Source organism: Neophocaena asiaeorientalis, unplaced genomic scaffold (assembly GCF_003031525.2).
Source record: "Neophocaena asiaeorientalis asiaeorientalis breed wild unplaced genomic scaffold, Neophocaena_asiaeorientalis_V1.1 scaffold823, whole genome shotgun sequence".
Taxonomy (NCBI): domain Eukaryota; kingdom Metazoa; phylum Chordata; class Mammalia; order Artiodactyla; family Phocoenidae; genus Neophocaena; species Neophocaena asiaeorientalis.
In genome coordinates, this window is record NW_020172767.1 from 283,502 (window position 1) to 293,481 (window position 9,980).

Below are 9,980 nucleotides of genomic sequence, written 5' to 3' on the forward strand. Positions count from 1 at the left end.
GCAGGGATGGCATTAGCAGAAAATACTGCATCATTGTTTTTAGTCAAAAAAGAAAATTTCATATTAGAACCAGATTGAGCACTCTTTTCACTCCCAGATGGTAGTTTTTAAGGCCAAAGCATGTAGTTCTTAAAACCAGAGGCAAGAGTCAAAACCCATACCTCTAAAGAGATGTAGACGTTTCCCTCCAGGTGTGCGAAGGTGTCCCCATGTGTGAAGTGGGAGCCCATCACCTTTACTTCCCAGGGTTAAATGAGAAGCTGTTTTTGGCTGTAGCTTCCAGTGTTCTTTCCCTCCAGCTGCAGCCTTCTGGTGCCCAGGAGCCTCCGTCCTGGATTGCCTTCCAGGGCTTTGCACGGACAGCTTCCTCTGCTTCCCCTCTTGTCTCGCAGGTGCCTGGACAGACCCAGCAGACTGATTCCTGCCTTTGAATTTTCATTCCATTTGTTCCTCTTCTAATACCACGCATGGGAAGCCTTGCTGAGGCCTCTGCTTGCTCCCCACCTGGAACCTCCAGTCTTCTAGAGTCTTCCAGGCCCCCAGGGTTCCTTACTGAGTTTAATTTTTTTTTATTGTAGTAAGATATACATAACATTTACCATTTTAATCATTGAAAGTGTACAACCATCACCATCATCCATCTCCAGAACCTTCCCAAAGGGAAACTGTACCTGTTAAGCAGTTATGCCCCATTCTCCCCTCCCCGCAGCCCCTAGTAGCCACTAGTCTACCTTCTGCCTCTGTGAATTTCACTACTCTAGGTACCTCATTTAAGTGGAATCGTATAGCGTTGCTTCTTTTACTTGGCATGTATTCAAGGTTCATCCCCGTTATAGCATGGCTCAGTACTTCATTTCCTCTTACGGCTGAATAATATTCCCTTGTGTAGATATACCACGTTGTGTTTATCTACTTTCCCTCCCGAGTCTAAAGAAATCGTTCCTCTTCCATTTTGACTGTATTTACAGTCACTATCTCAAAATATCTGGGCGCTGTCATGGTCCCTTCCAAGCCATTAAGTTGATCTCATGCAACAGGGAATTGGGTCTCGATGGGAACATAATCATGGCAAAAGAGCTTAAGTGGAAGGGCTTACCCCAGAAACATTGCCTTCTATTGGGAGCTGAAAAAAGTTAGGGACTTGCCGCCGGACAGCCCTTTCCTTGTCTCTCTATGGACCCATTTCTGGTTTTTTTTCAGCTTTCGTAACACGAAGAAATAGGATGTTTCAGATGTGAAGAACAGCTCTCTGGTTCTAGTGTTCTAGAATGTGAAAAAAAACCCACATGCTCCCTCAGAGCCCCTGCCCCCAACACACGTGCACGTACACACACACGCACGCACGCACGAGGGCAGCGTGAACACAGGGCTTTTCTCTGAGATAACTTCTGGTGTCTTGGGAGCTTGCCATAGGTAGGTGGGGTGTACAGCTCAGTGTTGGGTTGGGGCACCTGTCACGTTATCTAGAGGGTAGGGTGACCGTTCTCTTCCCTGAGGTGGGGTATGGAGGAGATCTGGGCTTTGGAGACTTTCAGCGAGCCACGTTCTGGCTGACTCTTTTCAGTTCGATTTGACTTTGTAACCATGGGTCATTTGAAGCAAGTGTTTGTCCCTCTTTGTTTATTCATTTTTCAGTTTTTTTTAAATTTTACTTTGCATTTCTGCTGCCACTTTTTTAATAATGAAGATAATTTTTAAAAATATCTCAAACTCCTAGCTGTGGCTGCTGGAAGTCTAGCATACTTACAAAGGTCCTGAAGCACTTGAACGTCCCCCCTCGGCTGTTCTAGCTGTTATCTACCACTGTCACGTGGCTCTCCATGCCCATGGCAAATCAGACGTGTCAGGCACTGGCCGTGAGCCTGGAATTGCACTGTTGTCAGTGAGGGACACGTCAGTGCGTTGCATCCCTGTCTGACAGGCATGCAGCTGTTGTGACTCAAGATTGATATGTCTGTACGTATCAGTGTGTGTGCATTGCTGTCTTTCATGTTGGAAGATGCTGAGGTAACATTTCTGTTGACAACAGGGTAATGCCTCCTGTTCTACAGTGTTCTCTGTAGCTACAGTGGTCACTATAGCTATAGGAGCCCTTATAGTTATGGTGGGCACTATAGCTATGGGGTCCCTTGAGCTATGGTGGCAGTCCCTACAGCTATGGCAGTCACTATTGCTATGACAGTGGTCCCTAGAGCTCTGGCATTCCATAACTATCTACACGTATAGGTGTCTATACTCAAAGCAAATTGTAATCTGAGATATGCTGCACTAGGGAATTTCTAGTACAATAGAAGGCGACTCTAGACTCTTTGGTATGTAGTTGTGATGTATAATTGTGAACTCAGAAGGCTACAAAACATATTGTCCATGAAAATGAAGGTCCTGCCAGTGACCTGTGAAATAACCTTTTTGAATTATTTCTCCAGTTGTGGGAAAGTAGATGTGGATAGATTTGCGTGAGGCTTGCATATTTTAAACATTCTTTGAAAAATTCTATGAAAAATAGTTGTTTATTGTTTTACCATCTAGGGAGTACTCTTTCTATGCATAAGGTATATATTCGTAAATATTTTTACAAAAATGGGATCGTGTCACCTTTTTAAAACCAGGTTTCTAAATTCGATAATACCCTGAATATCTTTTTCTGTATTAGGGAATCCTTTAAAAAATCATGTCAACCACTGCGTAATATTATGTCTCACTGTGACTTCCTTAGCCAGGGCCTGTATTTGTACAGAGAGGGTTTCTCCTCCAGCTTTTTACTACTGTACACAGCGCTGGGATGAACTTCCTCATCGCCAAATGTATAAAACCTTAATTGTCTGTCAGACAAATTCCTAGAACTTGAACTGCAGTCACAGGAGGTGTAAGTTTTTAAAGATGCCGCTCTCTGAGTGTACTGCCTGTTTGCTCATACACTCACCTTCGCTGGGTATTTTAGTTTTGTAATCTTCGCAGATTTGATTAGTACAAAACGCTATCCTGTTTAAATTTTCCATGTCTTTGCATCCAAGAAGTGAAACACTTTTCACCTCTGTCTCATTAGACACTCTTAATATATTGTGTGAATTGACTACTCAGGCCCATTGTCCCGTTTTCTACTCATTTATGTGTAAGGGCTCCTTTTACGTTAGGGATTATTAATCTCTTTTCATACCTTCCAAAGACATTTTAGTTACCCATTCATCAGTTGATGAACCTTTCGGTGGTTTCCACTTTTTGGCTTTTACGACCAATGTGTGGTCAGGTGTTTTCAGTTCTCTTGGGTATATATACCTAGAAGTGGAACTGTTCAGTCTTGTGGTAACTCTGTGTTTACCTTTGGGAGTAACCAACCTGTTTTCCATAGCAGCTGTAGTATTTTACATTCTCATCAGCATTGTCTGAAAGATCCAATTTCTTCACATCCTCACTAACACCTATTTACCTTTTTTGGACTGTAGCCATCCTAATGCGAGCGAAGTGGTATCTCATTGTGGGTTTGATTTGCATTTCCCTGGTGACTAAGGATGCTGAGCTCTTTTCGTGTGCTTATTGTCCATTTGTATATCTCTCTGGAGAAGTGTCTTCCTATCCTGTGTCCATTTTAAAATTGAATCGTTTGCCTTTTTATTGAGTAGTAGAAGTTCTTTATTCTCAATACTCATCCCTTGTCAGATGCCCCTGGAGATCAGGGGGCCTTCCTGTGTACTTTTCATAGCTCCTGGCCATACAGATTGTGAGGTTCAAGAATTAATCAGGAAAGGGAGACTTGGGGACACTCAGCTTCGTTCCAGCTCAAGGTGAACCAAGGAGTGGGTTGAATTGCTCATTTCTATCTGGAAATCTAGTGACATGAACGCGTCAGCAGAGGACGCCTGTGAGGAGCAGCCGCTACCCTTGACGACAGCCGCGTCTGGCGCAGCAGAAGGGACCAGTGATGGGCCAGTCCTCACAAGTGACCTTGCTGTGCACACGTTAATGCACAGGGTGACTCACGTCCTCCTCTCTGCTCCGCTTCCTCCGACAGCAGTGATTGTGTTTTTGAAAATGCCACTGCTCCTTGTTTTGTAAATAACCATTCATTTCCAATCATGGATGTCTGTAAAATGCATTTAACTCAAGGATTCAGTCCCAGGTGGGAACATAGCAGACCTCATTTTCTCCCCCAAGACTCTTATTTTTTAAAAAAAGACTTTATTTTTTAGAGCAATTTTAGGTTCACAGCAAAATTGAGCACATTGTATGAGTTCCCCATGCCCCCAGCCTACCCATTAACAGCATGCCCCACCAGAGGGGGTACGTTTGTTACAATTCATGCCCCTACATCCCCCCAGCATACTAGAGCAGTTTCCCCCAAGAACCCTGGGCTCTGGGAACACGGGCTCCCTCCATTAACGAGCATTATGTCCTGAGAAGAAGAGGGTGCTTGTTAATGTTAATGTCCTAAATGGCACCGGTGGCTTGTTAGGGAGCTGCTGTCTGGGCAGGGTGTGTGTGTGTGTGAGAGAGAGAGAGAGTGTCTGTTTCGTTCTATGAAATTTTATCACATGTAGGTTTGTGTGACCACCGCTGCAGTTAAGAAAAGAACACTTCTGACACCGCAAGGATCCTTCCGCTTTCCCTCTTTTCATCACAGCCAACTCCCTCCGTCTTCACCCTCACTAACCCCTGTCAACCACTAATCTGTTCTCCATCTCTGTGGTATTTCAGAGCCTTTTGCATTTCAAAATCCTAGATAGGCGATTGTCAGCCCGCATCGGTTTATGTTCCAAGAACAACTCAAAGTCTAGGCCAAGCCAGAAGTGGAGGGCCCTTAAAAAAACTCCCGATTACCACTGAATTCTGTAGCATGTCGTAAGGGCACCGTATGTGCACCTGCGTTACATGAGCAGAAGCATCTGGATTTGAAGAAAACCAGGTAAAGGGCGAAGGACAGGAGGAAAAGAAATTGAAATATTAACTGTAAATCTCTTTGGGTAGTAGAATGATGAAATATTTCTATGCTGGTCTTTCGTCCTTTTTTAAAACAAAGTTTTACATTACCGTGTTTCTATAATTAGGTAAACGATAAATATACTTTACAGGGGACACTAGATGCGTGGGACCCACGCGGTGTCATCCTTCAGAGGCAGGCTCGCCTGGCGTGGGCTCAGCTCCGCCACCTGCCGGCAAGTCCCGCCCCCCACCTGCGCACCTCTGCTCCCTGCGCTATCGCTGGGGATGGATGCTGGGCAGGCGTGTGAAGAGCCAGGATGTAACACGTTCTCAGTGCACAGTCGCTGTCACTTCAGAAGTGAAACGTCCCACCTGGGCTTTGGCAGGTGACAGGCATTAAGGAAGCAGGTCCTGCTACAGTCAGGGCAGAGCCCACAGGGGCTGTGCTGGCAGGGCCTGGGGCAGAGGTAGACCCGGAAGGCTCAGCCAGTCGGGAAGGACTGTCCCTTCCCTGTCCCTCCCGACGCCGAGCTGGTGGTCACGGAGGACACTGACGGCTTTTGTCCTTTCTGCAGGTGATGGCCAGTATGGCAGCGGGGACGACTCAGGATCCGGTGAGTTTGAGTCCCGAGGTTTCCGCTGGAAACCACAAACTGGCCCGCTTTCGTCTCAGAGCTGGTCTTCCCGACCCTCCCGTGACGGTTCCTGGTAGAGACCTGTCAGTGAGGCCACCGGCAGAGGGATGCAGCCATTTAAAGGGATTAAAGCGTGAAGCTCTGGATCCCGGGGAAGTGGCCCCAGGGGCAGCCCGCTGGCCCATCTGAGCCTCAGCTGGCGGGGCGGAGGCTGCAGCGCCTCCACGGCCACCTTTCAAGCCACTCAAAATGGAAATCCTTACGGAAAACGGGAAGCACTTGGTAGACCCGTGGGCACACTGTGTCATTTTCCGCCCTTCGGTATAAGTGGCACAGCCCCGCACACTGGCTTGGGGGTCACGGGCCCTAGGACAAGCTTAGCTCGCCGGGTAGAAGGAGAGCCAGGTGCCTGAGCCAATCCCTGTGGCGTCGTGGGCTTGACCCCGCCTCTCTGCATTCCCCAGGCATGTCAGCAGAGACCGGCACCATTGCCGGCGTGGCCAGCGCTCTGGCCATGGCCCTGATCGGCGCTGTCTCCAGCTACATCTCCTACCAGCAGAAGAAGTTCTGCTTCAGCATTCAGCGTAAGTGGACCTGCCCTGCGGCCGCACCCTCCCGCTGCTCGACGTGAACAGAGGGGCCAGGGCTTTGGAGGGGAAGGGGCAGAACCCCGAGCAAGTTAAGATTCAGGAACCTTCCACAGCCTGCCCAAGACACCTCCTCAGCAGATCTCCCCGGGCCGAGGTGGAGGTGGTGCTGCACTTTTAAAAACCCTTGGGGACAGACCTCGGCCAAACTGAAGTGTAAAGCGGCCTGGAAGAGAGGACTGGGCTGGGCCCAATGACCTTGATCTTCCAAGGGTGAGCCCTGGGTTTCTCGTAGGACAGGAGAGCCCCTGGATATCCACGTGGCTTCAGACCTCACCCAAGGGGACGTGGGCCCTTCGGAGGCAGAAGGCAGGCATCCCCGGCACCTCGGAGGTCCTGACAGCCCTCCCCTCCCTCTCAGATCCCGAAGAGCCGCTGCCCGCTGCCTGGGCGCCCCCGCTTCTCCCCGTGAGCCAGAGAATCATGAATTGTTTTAAAGGAAGAGGAGAGTGTGGTCCCCCCCCACCACGTTACACACCAGCTTCGTAACATAGGCGGCTTTCATTTTAGGCCTGTAGCTGTGACTCTGTCCGAGGTGTGGGAACTGAATAGTTACAGAAGGAATGTGTCTGAGACGCCCACCCACGGGAGCCCCGTGTCGGGGGGAGCCCGTGTCGGGGGGAGCCCCGTGGGGACGCCATTATCGATGGTTTCATAAGCACAGTGTCGATGTGTCGCTGTTTGCCAAGAGTGTCTCTGGTTGAAGACAGGCGATTTTTAGTTCAAGTGAGAGACCCTGACTCAGCCATAGTTTTCCTCTTTCCTGCAGCTCAGGACCATCCCCTGTGAGGCTTCCCCTTCCCTTGCTCTGGGCCTCCGCACTTAATTCTAGCCTGGACCTGAGCTTCCCGGGAAACGACTTGGGTCCCAGAATGCTTGGTGTGTGATATTGCTGCCGTCTCCATTGTGTTTGGTGCGCCACAGGCTGTGCATAGCAGTGCTCCAGGGACAGCGTTCACACCTCAGCGCACGACGTGCACAGCTGTTCATGGCTGCCCTGCTTGAGTTCCCACCCACTTACTATTGTGCCAAGAGCTTGGCTGTAGAGTGGTGTGAACAGGAAGAGTGAGAGGCAGTGCAGAGCTGGAGGCTGGGTTGGCCTTAGAGCTATCACTTGTCCCAGCTCAAAAGACTTAAAACAACAGATCTATCCTCTCATGGTTCTGGAGGCCAGAAATCCAAGATCAAGGTGGCAGCAGTGCTGGTTCCTTCTGGAGGCTCTAGGGGAGGATCCTTCCTTCCTCTTCTGGCTTTTGTGGCCCCGAGCATCCCTTGGCTTATGGCTGCATCACTCCAATCTCTGCGTCTGTCTTCAACTGGCCTTTTCCTCTGTGTCTGTATCATCTTCTGTCTCTTAAAGGGCACTTGTCATTTAGGTGTGGGCCCCACCCTAAATCCAGGATGATCCCATCTTGAGATCCTTAACTCCGTCACATCTCCAAAGACCCTTTTTCCAAAGAAGGTCACATCCACAGGTTCCAGGGGTGAGGACATGAACATAGTCTTTAGGGGCCACCATTCACCCCAGTTCAGCTTTGTAACCCTAACAGTGACATGAGTGCAATCCACGGTTGTCAAATACATGCCCACTGCAGAGCTGGGCCAGTGGCTTGTGTGCCACGGGATGGCTTTTGAGACTTTAAAATGCATGTTGGGTAAACGAGAAACTAAAAGCCGGGCCTAAACTTCTAGTAAGCATGGCTTCCCAGGCGCTCCACGCTTGCCAGCGCCCGACACTGAGTGTGGGTCACCACCCTGAGCACTCCCACAGCCCGATGGGGCAGCCGTGCCGGGCACCCTCATTTTATAGCTGAGGAGACAGAGGCTGAGGGGACTCACTCAAGACGGGAAGCGGTGAGTCTAGAAGGGAAGGGGTGCCAGTAGATGGGAACAAGGAGGGAGAAAGAGGTTGATGTCCAAAGCCAAGAATAGATGGATTCTGGACTGTGTGTCTGTCCTGGTGGGGGCACTCAGGTGAAAGTACATTATTTTCACACTTGCTTCCTGAAACAAACAGATGTGAGGTTTTGCAAACTGGATTAGCGGGCAAAACCCGATAAAATGTGAGAACATGAAGTCCTTGGTACGTAGAGTTGAGCGATTGGTGTGGTGTTTGGGAGAGAACAAACGAAAAAGAAGGGGCGTAGCTGACAGTGAAAAGCCCTGTGGCAGCAAGGCTAGAGGACGTGCATGTGACCTCTCTCTCTGGGGGCTGGCCTGGAGGTGAGGGTGTTATGTTGCTGGGCTGGGTGCCGGGGGCCCAGGCCAGGGGGCCCGGCGTGCTTGCAGGGTTGATGGGGGCTCCCAGGAAGCTCATGGAACCTGAGGGCCTCTCCCAGCCGCCTGTTCCGTCTGAGGGTGGGTGACCCTCCCCCCGGTCCTTTCCCCTTAGTCTGTCGGTGATGTCCTTGTCATTGCTAAACCCACACTGTCCTGAGCCCCTCAGCTGGACACTCGTGCGAGTACCACCATCACCCCCAGTTTCCTTAGAAGGGAACTGAGTGCGGCGCATCCCCGCATTTGAAAAAGCCCCCCGTTGCTTCTGTGTCCGCCCGCTGTGCCACCAACATTTTCTTTCAAGCGTGTAAGTTGTATCCGCTCCCGCCTCCCCTTATGAATCCCACCAGCCCTCCTGGGTCCGACGTCCCCTGATGTGACATCAGCGGGGTCCCTGTTCCTGGGGCTCGTGCAGCTCTGCTCTTGGGCCGCACCTCTCCACCGCCACGGCCCTGGTCCTCCATCTGGATGTTTCCATCAGCCCCCTGCCTGCCCCGGTCTCCCCCACCATTCTCCCTGCTCTGAGCAGCCGGCGGGATCCATTTCAAATGCACACTTCCTCCCGGCCCAGCCCCTGGGCTTCACATTCACAGCCCTTCATGGTTTGGCTCCAACCGCATCCCTTCTCTTCCCTGCCCATGGACGCGTCCCCAGAAGCCTCTCCACAGCCGCACTGGCTTCCCCGAGTGGGCAGCGCTTGCTCCAGCATCCGCCCGGCGTCCCGCTAGCAGCCCTCTTCCTTCAGGCCTGGGACACCCTCCCAGGCAGCCTTCCCGCCCTCCCAGCCTGTGGGCCAGAGGAGATGTCTGCCTTGCACGCTGCCACAGCGCCCCCTGCTGCCCCGCCGTGCCGCCGCTGGGGCGGGACGGGGCTTGTGGGCTTGCGGGCTTGCGTCCGCGGCTGCTGCCCCACCCCCCAGCCCATCGCTCTCCGTGGGGGGCTGTGTGTGTTTCAGCCACTGATGTGTCCCTGGCACCAGGAGGAGCCCCATGGATGTCCGTTGGGTGGTTAATCCCCTGAGAAGCTGGGGGCCAGGACCTCCCATGCCCACGCTTTCTGTTAAGCGTCTGCCCAAAGTGGCCTCAGCCATCTCCTCGGGGAAGTAAGTCAGGGAAGGTGGAGCAGAAGCTGCCCTGCACCCGGTACACGGGGACGCCCTGGGGGAGGGCACGTGACTGCTAGGAGGGCCTGACCCCGCAGTGGTGCTCAGGGGCTTGCGGTATTGACTGCCACCAAAGGGGTGCCGGCCTTGGGGACCCTCTGCTCCCCATGTCTCTGCCCTCAGCGCCAAGGGTCGGCGTGTCGCGTGGAAAGCCCACGTGGCTTGTTGCCGGGGACTGAGTTCTTGCTCCAGGGTCCTAAGCTTTGTGTCTTGCCTTCAGATGCAGCAGAAGGTCAAGGTAACGACGACGTGCTTTGACTTACTCATCTTCCTCTCCTGCTTTGGCCTCTACACTTCATGTCCACCCCTCCCCTCCCCTCCCCTCTCCTCCCCATTTCTCTC

At 51.6% G+C, this 9,980-nt stretch overlaps 1 protein-coding gene across 1 annotated transcript in view; it reads left to right on the top strand.

Moving 5' to 3' along the window:
* Positions 1–9,980, top strand: part of CD99L2 (CD99 molecule like 2) — an 87,580-nt gene that overhangs the window by 72,480 nt on the left and 5,120 nt on the right. Inside the window, exons 10-11 of the mRNA XM_024740682.1 lie at positions 5,493–5,531; positions 6,017–6,136. Of these exons, the coding sequence (XP_024596450.1) occupies positions 5,493–5,531; positions 6,017–6,136 (159 nt within the window). The remainder of the gene's footprint in view (positions 1–5,492; positions 5,532–6,016; positions 6,137–9,980) is intronic.